Source organism: Bubalus kerabau, chromosome 3 (assembly GCF_029407905.1).
Source record: "Bubalus kerabau isolate K-KA32 ecotype Philippines breed swamp buffalo chromosome 3, PCC_UOA_SB_1v2, whole genome shotgun sequence".
NCBI lineage: Eukaryota > Metazoa > Chordata > Mammalia > Artiodactyla > Bovidae > Bubalus > Bubalus kerabau.
In genome coordinates, this window is record NC_073626.1 from 118,435,583 (window position 1) to 118,454,342 (window position 18,760).

An 18,760-nucleotide genomic window follows, 5' to 3' on the forward strand; every position below is an offset into this window, starting at 1 on the left:
TCAGCTTTCTTCACAGTCCAATTCTCACATCCATACATGACTACAGGAAAAAACCATAGCCTTGACTAGACGGACCTTTGTTGGCAAAGTAATGTCTCTGCTTTTGAATATGCTATCTAGGTTGGTCATAACTTTCCTTCCAAGTAGTAAGCATCTTTTAATTTCATGGCTGCAATCACCATCTGCAGTGATTTTGGAGCCCCAAAAAATAAAGTCTGACACTGTTTCCCCATCTATTTGCCATGAAGTGATGGGACCAGATGCCATGATCTTCGTTTTCTGAATGTTGAGCTTTAAGCCAACTTTTTCACTCTCCTCTTTCACTTTCATCAAGAGGCCTTAACCCCTCTTATTTAGCAAGTACAGAGACAAAGGAAGCAACATCATTAATAGGGGAGGAAGTACAAGTACTAGCAGCTTTATGATGCTTTGGTATTGGGTTTCCAAAATCAATTTGTCACAACAGACCTTGGGCAGAAGACCTAAATAGGCATTTCTCCAAAGAAGAAGACATACAGATGGCCAATAGGCACATGAAAAAGATGTTCAACATTGCTAATCATTAGATAAATGCAAATCAAAACTATAATGAGCTATCACCTCTTATCAGTCAGAATGTCCATCATTAAAAATCTACAATTAACAGATGCTACAGAGAGTATGGAGAAAAGGGAACCCTCCCACGCTGTTTGTGGGAATGTGAACTGGTACAACCACTGTGGGAAACAGTATGGAGGTTCCTTAAAAAACTAAAAACAGCTACAATATGATCCAGAAACCCTATTCCTGGGCATATATCTGGAGAAAACTAATTTGAAAGATACGTGTACTCCTATGTTCATATGTTGTTGATATTTCCCCTAGCAATCTTGATTCCAGCTTGTGATTCATCCAGCCTGGTATTTTACATGATGTACTCTGCATAAAAGTTAAATAAGCAGGGTGACAATATACAGTTTTGTTGTACCCCTTTCTCAATTTTTAACCAGTCAGTTGTTCCATGTCCAGTTCTAACTGTTACTTCTTGACCTGCATACAAATTTCTCAGGAGACAGGTAAGGTGGTCTGGTACACCCATCTCTTGAAGAATTTTCTAGTTTGTTGTGATCCACACCATCAAAGGCTTTAATGTAGTCAATGAAGCAGATGTTTTCCCAGAATTCCCTTGCTTTCTCCATGGTCCAGTGAATGTTGGCAATTTGATCTCTGGTTCCTCTGCCTTTTCTAAACCCAGCTGTACATCTGGAAGTTTACATAGTGCTGATATAAACTGCCAAGTGCAAAATAGATAAACAGGGTCCTACTGCATAACACAGGAAGCTATATTTAATATCCTATGATAAACTATAATGGAAAATAGTATTATAATATATTATATATATACTTCTCTATGTGTGTGTATTTATATATAGTTCTCTCTCTTTCTCTCTCTCTATTTATATATATATATGTAGAACTGAATCACTTTGCTGTACACCAGAAATTAACATAACATAGTAAATCAACTATGCTTAAATAAAATATAAAATAAAACGGACCTTAAGAGAAAAGCAGAGCAGGGAATAGCATCGGAGTTGAGTTCTATGGTTCAAATGGTTTCCTGGATGAAAAAACAGAACACAGTCAGAAACAGCAGATAGCAGGGCACATTTATACCATAAGAGAACTGCTGTCAGGCACTCTATTGGTGGATAGGAGCAATGTGTGCTGCAGCCAGCTCATGCCAGTTTTTAAGAGCCAATTGGTAGTTTTCAAGAATTTTCTAATCCTACTGTGAAACATAGCAATTATTATTAATTAAGTCATATAAACTTACACATAATTAAAGACAGGTTAATACATACTCAAAACAAAGCACGTCTTATTTATGTGCTAACGTTTTACCACCATCTAAAGTCTATATCCTGGGTGGTAGGAAACCTGTGCGATGGTGCACCGCTGCTCTGCATCTTCTCCCAGCTCTGTGCGGCTGGAAGTGAGGCATGATGGGAGGAATGACACCATGGAAATCAGGAAAACCACAAAGCAGGACTCTTCTCTCCCAAAGAGCCAGTTGTTAAATATCTGCCAGTGCACTCCTAAAGAGGACATTGATTTACTGGTGTGAGAATGTGAGGATTCTGGAGGCTGGTGTGTGAAGCCTGTTTTCAGTGTGCCAGGTCCAGAGTACTATCCTATGACTTTATTATCCTTACTCGGTGTCATTCTGAGGATTTACTTGACTCCTCCATGATTGGCATAGCCTTGAAAGGGGGAGGGGGAAAGCGGGGAAAATGGGATCAGCAGATGTAGTGATTTGCCAAAATGTCAGACCTATGCAAGTGGCAAAAGTTTGCAAAGGAAGTTTGAGTAGAATCAAGAGACAGAAGCTTGGAGGCATAAAATAGAAGCGTTCATTTCCCTAAACCTATTAATATTTCTTTTTGTAATCCTAATTGTGGCCTGCATACCTTCGATGCAAGAATTTTATACGTAAAGGGTCAGAATTTCAAAGAATCTGGATCTCTTCCAGATCCTAAGCACATTACAGGATATGGGAAAGCAAAGGTGCTGCTTTCAAAGAGTAGAACAACTGGAGGGGAGGAATATGGTCCATCCTGGACTGTAATGTGGTGGGTACTGTAACAAAAGGGCAGACAGGATGCTCCAAGAGCATGAGGGTAAGGACCTGGCCCAATGGCATCCACAAATCAGGCAGGCAACTATTTCATGTGTGCAGTTCAGGAAAACTACGAGTAGCATATTGTTATTTTCATCTGCCCTAAAGGCTAGTGGAGCTTATTACTCCAAACCTTACAGGAAAGCCTAGCAGGAGATAGGCTTTCAAGGTGATAGGATTGATATCCTTATGATAGGATTTCAAGGTGAAATGTAATGTCCTCTCCCAGACCATCCTGCACCCCTGCAAACCTGCCTACTTTCTAACTCCTGAAATGTTACAATTAAAGATTCACTCCTTAATCCTCTCTTAAAATGAAAATCCTTTTGGTGCTTTGTTTATCAGCTTTGAATCTTAATGTGAATAAAGTTAGCAGTATGTCTCTGAGGGAGATGGTACTTGATAAATGGGTACCTGGAAATAGAAATAAAGTATGAGAAAGTGAGGGGAAAATAGAAAAGGTGGACCCACAGATGAGAGGTGCCAGTGGCTGAAGCTAATCTGTATGTGAGGCTGTTTACAATATTGAGGACCCAGGTTACACTTGTCTTGGCTAAACCTTCCCAATCAACAGAATAACTTCTATCCTGGCTGACACTCTTCCTGGTGATAAAGCCTATGAGTTGCCCACGTTCCAGATGGGAATTGTTTTACAAAGGACAGAGGGAACTAACATTGATCAAGTTCTACAATGGGCCAGGCTCTGTTTTAGATTTGTTTTACACTCATCATCTCATTCATCCCTAGAAGAGTGGTGGGGATTTACTGTCACTCCTGTTTATCAAGGAGGAGACAGAGTCAAAGAGTCCAGGTGACTTGCTAGAAGTGATGGGAAGCTGGAGGTAGCATCAAGATCCAAATAAACATTTGACTTCAAAAGTCAGGCCTGGTTCCATTATTTAAAAAAATAAAAAAGGAGATTAACAAAGCATGTTGGGACGTCCCTTTAGAATCGCATACTTTCCTCCTAGGATGATAGATTCTTCTCATTCCTACATATGAAATCTGTACATGGATCTTTCCTGTATATCCCCATAGGAAATAAAATTATCAAGCTTTTTTTGTTTGTATTATGAAAACACTAACTTTTATTATTTTCCAGATATATAATATCAAATAATATTTTTCTGAATCACACACATTTTTATCTCTTCTACACATAGATGCACACACACACACACAGAAATGCCCTCTCAGGGGCCATTTCTCCCCAGTGAAAATCACTGATCTAGGAGAAGAGAGACAGACTCATAAACAGAGAAAGTGAAGTACAAGATTGTATGGTGTTTTTTTCTGTATATAGTGAAAATCATTATGGTAGGTGTTCTACTCAGAATCTGTAGATGGCATGTTGTGGAAGTAAAGAAGAGCACCTGTTACACCTCAAGAGACTCATGAAGACTTCCTGATGGAGAAGACAAACATGATGACCATCCTCAACTGCAGAGAAACATTAAGAAACTCCTGCACAGTTAAAGGCAGGTGGTATAGCCAGGGGGAGGCAGTGGCTGATGACTGTCTTCATTCTGAAGCTGATTCCCCAGGTCACTGGTTCTCCAAGTGTGGCCCTCAGACCAGCAGTATCAGCATCATCTGGAAACTTGTTAGAGATGCACATTCTCAGCACCGTCCTAATTACACTGAATCCAAACCCTAGGGATCTAACAAGCAATCCTAGATCTCACAATCATACCAAGTCATCCTGGTCTAAAGCCCCATCCAAGGATTTAAATTCTGCAAATACATAGAGGTTTCATCGCAAAGTGTTTTCTAGTCAGGCCTGCAGACATGTCTTGCATAACATGTTATCATTGCTTGGGACGCTGAACTCCTTGAGACATGGATGCTATTTTTATTTGAATTTAGGTCTCCAATGCCTTGGGCTGGGCCTTGAGTTCCTGGGATCCATCAGGCTAGTTTAGTGCAAGAGTAAGGACATTTTGGCTGTGTGTCTGTGGTATATGAGCACTGAGATTCCTCCTAAGTCTTCTAAGAATTCACATCTTATTCCTGTGGTGGGAGGACAGAGCTTGTAAATATTTCCTGAAATTTTCTAAAGTGACAAAATTTATCTCCGTGATGCACAGCAGCCCTAGACATTGCCCAGGTATGGAGACTGCAGCTCTTAAATACAGTAAGTGGGGAACTTCGCTGGTGGTCCAATGGTTAAGACTCTGTGCTTCAAATGCCAGGGGTACAGTTTTGACCTCTGGTCAGGGAACTAGGATCCCTTGTGCCCCATGGTGCTGCAAAAAAATTACTGTCAGTGGAAAAGACCCTTTTGCTGGCTACCCACACCAACATGACCACCACAGTGACTGGACATGATGAGATGAATGATCCTGAAATTCCAAAAGTTTTTAAGATGAAGATAAAAGGAAGGAGATGTGATATCCAGGTCCAGTTCTTGGTGTCCTCTGTATTCAGGCTTCCTACTGCTCTACTCGATGAAAATGTGAACACTTGGATGGCCTGCTTGATGGCACATTTAGCCACTACCATGGTGCTTTCTCCTCAGATAGTTTTCAAAGTAAACAGATTACAGTGTAATTAAGGATATTTAGGGCATCTCTGTTTTGCTTGGAAGGCTGAATCTGAAGTGAGGTTGTTAGGATGGTGCTTTAATGGGCAATTGGGGTACGTAACTGGAGTGCCACAGGACTCAGCTTCAGAGATGTGATCATAAAAGAGTGCTTTCCCACTTGGGGCCTAACCACAATTTTCAAAAAATACCCTTTTCCTGACCTTATTCTGACCTGTTGGACTTTGCTGAATTAAAGGGTTTTTTGCAAGCTGGGAAGATGTCATTCTGAAAAAGACCAGCTGTTACAGAAGGGAAACCACGGGGATGCGGCCCTTTTAACAACTGTGAATTGGAGTTTTTTCTCTTTCCTGTTCTTTTTCCCCTTCAGAGAACATCTTTCTCTTTCCACATTCTTCCTTTCTCCACAAAACAAGTGGTAAAGCAAGGGTGGTAAAAACTAACCTCTGAGGAGTCTGAGTAAAAGGTATGGAAGAATTCTTTGTGGTATTCTCAAAACCTTTTCTAACATCTGAAATTACTTTAAAATTTAAATATATGCCCCATTTAAGTTTTTAGGTTCACATCTTAGCCGGACCACAAAAAAATGAGTAGAATTTAGAAAAGCCAATGAGCAAGTGAAACATATCCCATCTAAAACAGTGGAACCAAAGGCATAGCCTGGGGAATGAGAACTTGGACTTCATGAGATGAACAGGGACTGGGACTGACCTGAGAGATAGTACATACTATCTAGTGGGAAATGTATGTTTGTATAGATGAGTGGGCACAGAGTATAAGAGGTGAAGATCCTGCAGTAGAGTTGTTATTTTATGCAGAGGAACATTTTTTAAGCAGAATTATTCTACCGTTTGGTCTGTGGAAAAGGATACTGTCTTAGTCTGTTCAGGCTGCAGTAACAAAAGACCACAGACTGAGTAGTTTATAAATAACAGAGATTTATTTTTCTCATTTCCAGAGTCTGGGAAGTCCAAGACCAACGCCCCAGCAATGGTCAAGTTTTAGTCAGGGTCCTCCTCTTGCTTCACAGCCATAGTTAGCACCTTCTCACTCTGTCCTCACAGGAGGAAGGGGGGTTGGCAAACTTCAGAGCCTCCTTTATGAGGACTATAATCCCCTTCATGGGGACTCCAACCTCCTGACCTACTCTCCTTCCAAAGGCCCCACCCCATAGTATCTCACTGGGCACTGGGACCATAAGGATTTGGGGAGGACACAAACATTCAACCATAGCAGATAGATTAAGTGCATTTATAGTGTAGAGAGATTTAAACATAATAAGCACTTAGAGGATTAATGTAGAGCAGCCCTTTAGAACATGGGTCCACTTAGTCATTTGTAAACTCTGGCCAGCATGTCTGTTAACAGAGCAGGGCCTCTAAGAAACATAGTTTCTTAAAACATATATTGATATTGCTGTGTTAGTTGCTCAGTCCTGTCTGACTCTTTGTGACTCCCGGGACTATAGCCCACCAGGCTCCTCTGTTCATGGAATTTCCCAGGCAAGAATACTGGAGTGGGTTACCATTTCCTTCTCCAATATTAATAATAAACATGCATTAACTCAACACTGTAAATCAACTATACTTCAATTAAATTTTTTTTAAAAACCATATATTAATTCATGCCCATTTTCCACAGTAAACCAAAACAATATAGATTTACTCTATGTAGCTCTTCAATTTTATAAAGATATTTTAGGACGTTAGGGATGAAATCAGAAACATTTAGATCCCTGTAATTTGGAGTCATGAGGAAACAGCATAGAGCAGGAAATCCTCTAAATCAGGGACTAAGCCTTGCACAAGGTTTTGATCATCGTTGTGCAAGACAGAGCTGAACCCTAAAACCCACTGTTACATTTAATTGAACACTTTAATGACATCCTCTGAGAACACTGCTTTAATAACATACTTATTTAAAGTGACAAAACCCATGTCATCATTCTTTAATTCTCAGTAGTGACACCAACATTTTCTCTTTCTCTCTCCGCCTTATCCTCTCCTATCCCTGCCCTATAAACAGACGCTGTCTCTTTAAATCACATTTAATTAAGTTTCCTTTTTTCTTTTCCTGTTTTTTCCCCTGTTGTCTTGTGTTGGTAACAGGTTAATCCTGAATTTCTAATAAATACAAATGGATTAAAGAAAATCATGAGTTTAAGATTATTTTAACTTCATTGGCATAATTGTTAATATCTCCATCGTCCCCTGGGATATGTAGGATTACATTAATTAAAGTGGTCTCTGTAACTGAATGCATTAACCATAAATGTGGCTGCTGTGTCTTCCCCAGCACCCTTTAGGTATTTAATTTCCTTGCCTGCAATAGATTGTCAGAGCAGTAAACGTGAGGCAACTAATGTAAATGGTGTAATGACGGTAATTATCTGAATGGATCGATTGGAGTGTTATTGCAATGTGATATTGTGGGCAGAAGCAATATTAGACATCCCATACACATTCTGTTTTCAATTTTATTTCCTTACACATTTTTTCCCAAGATTTTTCAAGTGAAAGTAATGTCAGCCGGCGTTGCTGTTCTCTCCTTTATCTCTCCCTATCATCCTTTGTGCTGCTGTTTACTAAATAAAACCAGCAGAGCCCAGGAAAACTAAATTTCTCCAAAGAAAGCAGTTACCTTATAAGATGGAAATTCTAGCAGTTTCTCTGTGATTCATGGTATCCAAATATTTGAACCTGAAGTCACTTTGTAGATGGGCTGTATAGATGGGCTAGTTTGTCCCCTTCACTCATTAACTGCTAAAGAACTGTAATCCCCAGGAGGGTTCAATGACTTGTTGAAGGTTACACAACATGGTATTGCCAGGCAAACTAGAAGGGGGTGGAATTGGCCCTCTCTCTTCTGGGCTGGGCAGGGAGCCGAGAGTGTGTACCAGCTGCAGGCCAAAAGGGGTTTAGTGTGACAGGCCAAAGCAGAGCGAACCCTGAAGGAAAGATTAAGTCAGGAAAAAGTTTCCTTTTCCTTTGAGTGGGGAATGAAATGATGGAACCATCTGGGATAACCAGTACTTAAAAATCCAAACAGATGTTCAGCATAAGGGTAGAAGGTTTGGGCTGGGTGGCAAATGTCTGTCCATGATGAGAATGGAAAGACCATGTCAGGATCCCACCTGAGGGACAGGAGTGTTGGGAGAGGATTACTAAAACAGGGATTCAAACTCAGAGGAAAAAGGTCAAAGCCAAGTATTAGAATTGAAAGTTGAAGAAGAAACAGAGGTTTGAATCCTTGGACTTGAAAGATGACTAGGTCGAAATGATCTGACAGTGGCAAGAGCACCTTGAAACGGCCTGTTTCCTGTCAGTTTTCTTCAACTTTTGTGCCCCATCCTAGTTCAGTCACACCACTGGCTTTGCTTGTTATGTAACAAATGGATGTAAGTCTAAAACTTTTCATACATCTGCCCCCCAAAATCCCAACAACATTCAAATCTTCAAAGCACTGATAAAACCACACAGAACCCACACCTTCTGTGTTCCAGAAAACGGAACACTAGAACTTCAGTTGCTGTACATAGTAAAATAAACGCCAAATACCCACAGCACTAACTTCAGCAAGCCTGGTGTCCCAGGGCAGGATGGTGGCGCAGGGCACAAGGAAAGCACTCCCAGAATGAGATGACCTGACACCACAAGCTCAGATCTCAGTACTGGCTATTGGACAGGCCTTAAAAGTGTGCACAACCTAGGGTGCCCATCTCAGCAAGACAGTGATCTAGGGAGAAGAGGGCGAAGAGAAAATGTACTGTTTGGAGATGTGAATGTGAAGGGGAAAAGATGAGGGAAAATTTCAAGATGCTATGGAAATAGACCAGCCTCCTCCATCATCATCCGGTAAAGAGGCTAAAACAAGGGTATATAGTGCAAGGCTGGAGGAATAGTGTGTGAAAGTGATAGACTCTGATAAAGCAGAAAGAATGTGCCAGAGAGCTGGTTGGGAAAAGGAATGAGGCAAGGACTGTTGATTGTTGCATGTGTAATAAGAAGAGGCAGGGCACGGAATTGTAACTAGATGGTAGCAACAGAGGGAGCAATGAGAGGACCTGTAAGAGGTGGATGGGTGGTATCAAAGAGATAGGAAAGGAAACAACACTTTGCTCTTTTTAAGGTACTTTGACTTTTGGAATCATGTTCATGTTTTTCATATTCAAAAAATAACACGAAAGCAACAAGAAGATGAGAAATTAAATTTGAATGCCATCAGAAACAAATTAACTGAATTTAAAAATACATTTTCAAATTAAGAGCATAACCACCCTACAGTGGGAGGTGGGGGAAGAGCCAATCTAGTATCTTTTCAATTCAGTCACTCAGTCATGTCCAACTCTTTGTGACACCATGGACTGCAGCACTCCAGGCTTCCCTGTCCATCACCCACTCCCAGAGCTTGCTCAAACTCATATCCATTGAGTAAGTGATGCCATCCAACCATCTCATCCTCTGTCGTCCCCTTCTCCTCCTGCCTTCAATCTTTCCCAGCATCGGGGTCTTTTCCAGTGAGTCATTTCTTGGCATCAGGTAGCCAAAGTATTGGAGTTTCAGCTTCAACATCAGTCCTTCCAATAAATATTCAGGACTGATTTCCTTTAGGATTGACTGGTTGGATCTCCTTGCAGTCCAAGGCACTCTCAAGAGTCTTCTCCAACACCACAGTTCAAGAGCATCAATTCTTTGGCACTCAACTTTCTTTATAGTCCAACTCTCACATCCATTCATGACTACTGGAAAAGTCATAGCTTTGACTAGATGGACCTTTATCATAAAAGGACTGTCTCTGCTTTTTGATATGCTGTCTAGGTTGGTCATAGCTTTTCTTCCAAGGAGCAAGCATCTTTTAATTTCATGGCTGCAGTCACCATCTGCAGTGATTTTGGAGCCTAAGAAAATAAAGTCTCTCACTGTTTCCATTGTTTCCCCATCTATTTGCCATGACGTGATGGGACTGGATGCCGTGATCTTTGTTTTTTTGGATGTTGAGTTTTAAGCCAACTTCTTCACTAGCCTCTTTCACTTTCATCAAGAGGCTTTTTAGTTCTTCACTTTCTGCCATATGGGTGGTGTCATCTGCATATATGGGTTTATTGATATTTCTCCTGGCAATCTTGATTCCAGCTTGTGCTTCATCCAGCCCAGCGTTTCACATGATGTACTCTGCATATTAAGTTCAATAAGCAGGGTGACAATATACAGTGTTGATGTACTCCTTTCCCAAATTGGAACTAGGCCTTTGTTCCATGTCCGGTTCTAACTGTTGCTTCTTGACCTGCGTACAGATTTCTCAGGAGGCAGGTAAGATGGACTGCTATTCCCTTCTCTTTAAGAATTTTCCACAGTTCGTTATGATCGATATAGTCAAAGGCTTTGGCGTAGTCAGTAAAGCAGAAGTAGATGTTTTTCTGGAACTCTCTTGCATTTTTGATGATCCAACAGATATTGGAATTTGATCTCTGGTTCCTCTGCCTTTTCTAAATCTAGCTTAAACACCTGGAAGTTGACAGTTCATGTACTGTTGAAGCCTGACTTGGAGAATTTTGAGCGTTACTTTGTTGTCATGTGAGATGAGTGTAGTTGTCCGGTAGTTTGAACATTCTTTGGCATTACCTTTCTTTGGGATTGGAATGAAAACTGACCTTTTCCAGTCCTGTGGCCACTGCTGTGTTTTCCAAATTTGCTGGCATATTGAGGGCAACAATTTCACAGCATCATCTTTTAGGATTTGAAATAGCTCAACTGGAATTCCATCACCTCTACTACTACCCACTTGACTTCACACTCCAGGATGTCTGGCTCTAGGTGAGTGATCACACCATTGTGGTTATCTGGGTCGTGAAGATCTTTCTTGTACAGTTCTTCTGTGTATTGTTGCCACCTCTTCTTAATATCTTCTGCTTCTGCTAGATCCATACCGTTTCTGTCCTTTATTGAGTCCATCTTTGCATGAAATGTTCCCTTGGTAGCTGTGATTTTCTTGAAGAGATCGCTAGTCTTTCCCATTCTGTTGTTTTCCTCTATTTCTTCGCATTTTTCACTTAGGAAGGCTTTCTTAGCTCTCCTTTCTATTCTTTGGAACTCTGCATCCAGATGGGTACATCTTTTAGTATCTTTTAGACACAGAATTTTTTACTATATCTCTGCATTCTAAAGGGAAAAGAAATTATGAATTCTTCTTGGTACTATTTTTTTTATTAATATTTAGTGGAGTGCAGTTGCTTTATACTGTTATGTTTCTTGCTATACAGCAAAGAGAATCAGTCATACGTATATATACATCCCCTCTTTTTTGTATTTCCTTCCCATTTAGGTCACCACACAGCACTGAGTAGGGTTTCCTGTGCTTTATAGTAGGTTCTCATTGGTTATTTATTTTATACATAGTAGTGTATATATGTCAGTATTATTTTTTGTAGTGTGACTATTTTGCACGCACTGTGGAATTGAAGAAATGAGTTAATATAATGATGTCAGCAGCCCATACGCTCTTTCTAAAAAACGGAGATACAAATATGAAAAGGGAAGAACAAGGAGGAAGTGAGTGTGTGTGTGTGTGTGTGTGTGTGTGTCTAGGAAGAGAGGGAGGGTAAGAGGAAGAGAAAGAAGAAGAAATCCTTCCACTTAAAAGAACTAAAAGCAAGGATTCCTCACTGGTAATTGGCACGCATTAATATCCAGATTTTAGTTTCCAAATATCATTGCCCCACTAAAAATAAGCAGGATTCCTATGAAAAATGGCTGATTTCAGGGATGGGACAACAGACAAGCAAAATGGATATGGGACATTTCCATTTGCCAAAAAAGCAAGAATGTGGCTTAAAAATGAAGGGAGTATATCAAAGAGCACAACTTAAAGAGAGTCACCTTCCCAAAGCTTAGAACATTTGAGCATCAAAATAAATACTTAAAGACTTATAATCCTATGAATAATAAAAGAATCCATGTATTCATACTGATAAATAAATAGGAAAAACACTTCCTTATAATATCATGCAAACTCATAAATGTAGGTAGAATAATGATAGAAAGCATCATTCTCAGCCAAAATAATTATTGATTAGGCCAAGATTCATTGATGGTTACTAAAATAAATAGATAAAAGTTTGATGTGGAATAGGAGTTTTCAGTCTCTAAGTAACTACCCCCAGTTTACTTATTAATTAAAAATAGAAAGATAGTACATTTATAGTGGAGAGATTTGGTAGACCCCACCTTAACCAAGATAGTATATTGAAAAGCAGAGATATTACTTTACCAACAAAGGTCTGTCTAGTCAAGGCTATGGTTTTTCCAGTGGTCATATATGGATGTGAGAATTGGACTGTGAAGAAAGCTGAGTGCCGAAGAATTGATGCTTTTGAACTGTGGTGTTGGAGAAGACTCTTGAGAGTGACTTGGACTGCAAGGAGATCCAACAAGTCCATCCTAAAGGAGATCAGTCCTGGGTGTTCTTTGGAAGGAATGATGCTGAAGCTGAAACTCCAATACTTTGGCCACCTCATGCAAAGAGTTGACTCATTGGAAAAGACCCTGATGCTGGGAGGGATTGGGGGCAGGAGGAGAAGGGGATGGCAGAGGATGAGATGACTAGATGGCATCACCGACTCGATGGACATGAATTTGAGTGAACTCCGGGAGTTGGTGAGGGACAGGGAGGCCTGGTGTGCTGCAATTCATGGGGTCACAAAGAGTCGGATATGACTGAGTGACTGAATTGAACCAAACTGAACTGAACCTTAACCAAATGATCAAAGTTAACATATCCAAATATGGGACAGATAGACATACAGGAGCCTGATATGATGCACTAAGAAGGATGCAGTATCATTTCTGTTCCATTATTTCCAAGTTTGCAGAAGGAAACTTGAAATAAACCTAAATTAAGTGACATTCCACAATGTAATTATCTGTTACTATTAAAAAAAAAAATAGAAGGAAGAAATCATGAAAGACAACTCTTCCAGATTACATGCTCTTGGATGAATGCTAAACACATGCAGTGCCTGATCTTGGATATGATTCTGGGTTGGAAAAAAAAAATTTGCCCTAATGACATTATTGGGACAATGGATGAATGGAATAAGGACTATAGAAGAGACTGGGTGCTATATTAATCAACATTGTATTTCCTGATTTTGAAAACTATACTCTGATTGTCTTCATTATTGGAAAATATATACAGAAGTAGTTAGGGATAAAGAGTTGCAGGAAGAAAAAATTGAAAGAGAAGAAAATGATACAGAAAATCTGGCAAAATTGTTGAATCTGAGGAAAGGGTATATGGCAGTTCATCATACTATTCTTGAACATCATCTGCAAGTTTGAAATTACTTCCAAATAAGAAGTTTTTTAAAGCCTGGTGGAAAGAATCTAAATAGAAAATGTGGATCTATGTACCAATACCTCCTAAAAATCATACCAAAGTTTTGAAAAAAATGATTTTGAGATCTGTATCCCCATTTCTAAATGTCAAGGAGGGCTGTCCTGAAGGGGAGAGAAGCAAGGTTGCCTTAGGGGATTGAGACAGTGGTTATGGCAGCCGTGGGACAGGTTAACTACACAGTTTAGGATTCAGGCCAGGGTCAGCAGTGGCGGGAGTGAACCCACGTCACCAGACGCAGAAGGCAGTTCTCTTGCCACCACTCTATGCTTCACTGAGTGTTTTTGTTCCTTTGTTATTTTGCTAGTAACCTGGTAACCATATTCAACCTAGGATCCTATAGTACCTTATTTAGCATTCAGGTACCTACAAGGCTCTGAGGAGCAGGAAAGCAGTACTTTTAAGAAGGCAAGGGCATGTATGTAAACTGCAAACAGGAAAAAAAAAAAAAAAAAAGAAGGCAAGGGGAGAAGGGAGGGACTCAAGTGTAGTTCAGTTCTTGAATTTCTCATTGTAGTCTCATGTTCAAAAGTCATTGATTAACCAGGAAAACAACATGTTTAGTCTGCCTTTGGAATTATACTTTCATGAATTTACCTGAGATTCTCTTCTGTGACCTAAACAAATATCAGGTTATGAATCTATGACAGGTTTTAATGAAGTAGATTAAGGCATTTCTTCCATTTACATTTTCATAGAATGAAATAAACATTGTCATCTTTTTTACAGAACACTTTCACATCAGGCCATGATTTGATTTTCTACCTGTTCAGAATACCAAGTTTTGCATTTCTTTAAGCCCTGATGCCTTTTTGTGAGAGAGAAGACAGAAGTCATCCCTGAGAGATTTATAATAGTACTTAGAGCAAACTCGTCAAAGATTCTTCTACAAGATTGTTTTGGATCCTGAGGAGATATATTTAGTAACTGTATTGAAGAAGTTGTCACGTAACGCAACATTTCATTGATTTATTTGTATTATTTTTGTGTCTTTACTGCAGGCAGAGAATTCAGCATTGGCTTTGGAAAATGAAAATCAAAGGGAACAGTATGAGAGATGTCTTGATGAGGTAAGGGGAATGGAGAGGTTCTGGATAAGAGGCTGGACTATTTAGGGTTCCTTGGTCAGATCTTAATATATGTCTATTACCAGTCCCAAACAAACATTAGCATTTAGTCCTTGAAGGGGAGGTTGTAAGCAAGGAGTATGGATAAGGAAGGTCAGTCCGTCCCCCCCCCCCCTTCCTATATCCTTATACAGGCGTCTACAAATTCGTTTTGGTTATTGTTTAATATTCTCGGGGCATAGGTTGTGAGATGCTTCACTGTATGATAAATTCCTCCTGTCCAGTAAGTGTGATCCCAGCCTGTGAATGAGAAAAGCTGCCTCGGGGCACACTGCATCGTCTCCATTTGGATGCCATTTCTGAATAAAAGCAAAATCCTTGATAGAGTGGGTGGGGACGGTGTTCACAGTTGGCAGCCAGAGGGAAAATATCGGTAGATTGAGAACAAGCCAAGAAGACAAAGGGAAGTGAGGAAGAAAATTTGAGCAGAATGGAAGGAGACAGAGCCACGAGCATGAGCCAACTTAAGAAATATGATTTGGTGATAATGGAGAGGTGAAGACAAAGATGGCAGGTGTCTCAGATTCCTGAGAGGGGAAGGAAAATTGAAAGGTATGCAGGGCCCTCATTCTCTTCTCAGTCATCCTCTCACACCTGGCAGGGAGTGCACCATCCATCCTTCCTGTGTCACCTTGCCAGGGCTTGCCAGCGACCTCCCTGACCAGCTCTCATCTGGGGTTGGTTGGTAATTGGAGTGATTCATTTAATGGGATGACTCTTCCAGTCATCTGCCCAATACCCTAAAACTTGCATATATCCTTCTAGAAGATTCAGTTTAATAGTTGTTATGATAGAGCTGACAGAGATTTCAAGAAAATTAGAAAAATTATGTTTAGTCACATTCCACTTCCTGAGCAATGGAAACTGGATTCAGTCTTTTCCTCCTCACTATCAGTTGGGAAACTTTTTCCAACAAATACTCTTGAACTTCCTTACCCCTTCCCTACCCCGTCCATGAAGGTGATGGAGTAAATGACAAAGAACACAATTTAAAAGCCCAGTTGTGGCATAGTCACCTCTGCCATATACTTCTCTTCTCCCTCGAAATTAGAAATGGTGTTTCCTCACAGAGTTCCACATGTGCTTGATATTTTCCTATACCAGTGGTTCTTGTAATGTGATCCCTGAACTGGCAACATCAGCCTCGTCTGGGAACTTGTTAGAAATGCAGATTGTTTCTTTTTTTAATTTAAGTTTTAAAATTTATTTTGGCTGAGCTGGGTTTTTGTTGCAGCATGTAGGCTTTCTCTAGCTTCAGCTCTGAGGCTTCTTTCTTGTAGCACAAGGGCTTCTCTTATTCTAGGGTACAGACTCTAAGGGAAGCCCCAGAAACGCAAATTCTTAAGCCCCAGCCATAGAGAATAAGAGACTCTGGGAGTGGAGGTGGGCCTGGCTATGATCTCTGTATCAGCAAGATCTCCAGATGACCCTGCTGAACCCTGCAAACCAAGAGCCATTATCCTCATAACACACACCACTTTGCTTCACAGTCACTTGTCGAAGAACCTTCAAACAGTCCCTAGAAAGTTGTTTAGTTATTTAATATTTTAATTGTCTCATAGCTCCAGCCATATGGGGCTTTCCTGGTGGCTCCGATGGTAAAAAATCTACCTGCATTGCAGGAGACCCAGGTTCGATCCCTGAGTCAGGAAGATCCCCTGAAGCAGGGCATGGCAATCCACTCTAGTATTCTCGCCTGGGAATCCCACAGACAGAGGAGCCTACTGGGCTACAGTCCACAGGATCACAAAGAGTCAGACACAACTGAGTGACCAACACTTTTCCAGCTATATGTATTAGTTACTCAAACAAAATGGTGTTTGCAGTCCCTCTGCCCTGTCAAAACTTGAAAGGACTCAGAGTAATCTTTACAATGTCCAGAGTTAAAAGAATCACTCAAATAAGTTGACATAAAAGCGGGAGTGATGACTCATGTCTAGTGAGGCCAGTTCAGCCCCTCTCACCTCTGTTCCCCAGGCTGTTGGTCCAATCAAAGTTGAGGGCAAGAAATTCCAAATAGATCCAAGGATATTTAAAGGAACAAATACTGCCCTTGGGTCATATGTATTGATCAGCAAAGTACTACCTTAACCTCCTGCACAGGAATTTCCAATGAGAATCCCTATTCAGAAGTCAAATTTATATGAATCATACCACATAAACTTAATTTGTCACAGTTTCCCCATAAATCATCCTTCCTCATCAGTCAAAAAACTCCCAGCATTTATTTATGGAAACTCAGGGTCTGTTTTCTATATGTCCCCTATGCCTGCATCCCAAAGGTTTCATTAGAATGTGACTGGCAAAACCAAAGTTTTCACCCACAGAATCATTTAGTATAAAGTTTCCACTGAAGACAGAATTTTCAGAGGGAGAATTTCTCCCTTCTTAATTGCAGAAATTAACTGTTGCCAAAGAGGTGATTTGTAACAAAGAACCACCTCTGAGCAGTACAAATGTTTTGTATTCATGAATCCTGGCCCCTGATTACACATGCCAGTTGTTTTGTAACTAATTGCACGAGGGGAGACAATCCATTTCTATGTATTGCAAGAGAACACTCTCAAAGGGGTAGTTGAATGTAGTAATAATGCCAACTGGAAATTCTTTTCCAGGCTTTCTGTACTAATTAAACAAACTAACAAGGTAAGGCCTCATGTTAAGTTATTTCCTTGCTGGTGGGTTTCATAAAGTATACACAGGTGGATAAAATGTAAATTTGAAGTGTTTCTCAGTCCTTTTTGCACTGATTGTTATTTTTTGAGAAATGAAGAACATGTTGAGGATTTGGGGAAAGTACTTAGGGGTCAGAGATTCCCTCTGATTCCCTAAAAAAAGGGTGTGTTTATTCAGAAGGAACAGACATGCATCCATAGATAAACACACACACACACACACATGCACACACTGTGTCACTTCATCATCACCTCTCCTGCCACCCAACCCCTCATCTCCTCACCTTGCAATACAAAAGCAAAACCCACGACCGCTCTTGATTGTGAGGGAAGGGACTAGAGGTTTTCATGTTTGCATCTAGCTTCTGTGTCCAGCTGTTGAACAGTTCACTGGCAAGCGGTGAAGTGTTTATTCTCAGTATCGCCTTGGCCAGTTCCTTTAAGACCAGTTTATTCCCAAGTAGAGAAGTGTAATGACACATACAACTTCCTCACACTAATGTCTTACATTTGGATAGATTCAGCTGTGCCCTCCAAACCTTTGTAAGATATGAACCTTGCCCAGGCTCTGGGATCTCAGGGTGCCCCCAGCCTAGCAGGATAAGTGAGGGAGATGGTTAATCCCAGAGGAAGGAGGTGAGGGAAACTCACAGAGGAAATGGGCCGCACTGGGGACTTGGAGAACAGACAGTACAGTCACCAAAGGTCAGGAGGAATGGTGGGCAGGAGGTAAAGAGGGCAAAACTGAAAGGACATCTTGCAGATGAAGTCAGATCTAGAAAGGTGAGTGATTCTCACTCTTACCAGCACATTGGACTTACTGCAGAGCTTTGAAAGAACAGCTGGCTGTCCCCAGAGATTCTGACCTGATTCTGCTCTAGATCAGAGCCTGAGTATTAGAATTTTTTAAAGCACTCCGGGGGTTTATAATATTCAGCCAAGATTAAGAACCACTACCCTTACGTCTCTGAATGTGTGTTTTAGAGAGCATTTTCAGAAGGCATCTATAAGAGGATGAAAGCTCCACCGAACTGGGTATGATGATAGAAGAGCCAGGTGAACCCATGCAGAAATTTAAAGTTATTTCCAAGTTCCTAACAGTGTCTGAGCAAAAAATAAACCCTAGCCCAGTGTTTCTCAAATTATTTCTCCAGACCCCTTCTGCATCACTACGAGGTGTCTCAATTGTTAAAAATTTGATTCTTAGACTTCACTCAACTACTCTTAACAGAATGAGGGGTGAGAGAACTGGCAATTTGAAGAAGCTTCCCAGGTGAAGCCACCAAACACAGAAGTTGGAGAACCTGCCTCCCCAATCAGGCCATTAGAGTTAGACCAGAGTTCATAGTTAACCAGGTTACCAGAG

The 18,760-nt window shown here is 40.6% G+C and overlaps 1 protein-coding gene and 1 long non-coding RNA gene across 28 annotated transcripts in view; one reads left to right on the forward strand and one right to left on the reverse strand.

Moving 5' to 3' along the window:
- The window catches only part of NCKAP5 (NCK associated protein 5), a 1,093,872-nt gene that overhangs the window by 831,627 nt on the left and 243,485 nt on the right, over positions 1-18,760 (forward strand). For all 24 annotated transcript variants that reach the window (XR_008711991.1, XR_008711992.1, XR_008711990.1 and 21 more), the window contains one exon: positions 14,594-14,662. Coding sequence is in view for 21 of the 24 variants with exons in the window: in XM_055572827.1 (XP_055428802.1) it covers positions 14,594-14,662 (69 nt within the window). In the remaining 3 variants the exon portion in view is untranslated. The remainder of the gene's footprint in view (positions 1-14,593; positions 14,663-18,760) is intronic.
- Positions 1-18,760, reverse strand: part of LOC129646519 (uncharacterized) — a 144,244-nt gene that overhangs the window by 124,119 nt on the left and 1,365 nt on the right. For 3 of the 4 annotated variants that reach the window (XR_008711996.1, XR_008711995.1, XR_008711998.1), the window contains exon 3: positions 1,539-1,600. This is a non-coding gene — a long non-coding RNA (uncharacterized LOC129646519). Of the gene's footprint in view, positions 1-1,538; positions 1,601-3,769; positions 4,260-18,760 lie in introns of those variants that run through there. The other variant, XR_008711997.1, reaches the window with a different exon arrangement.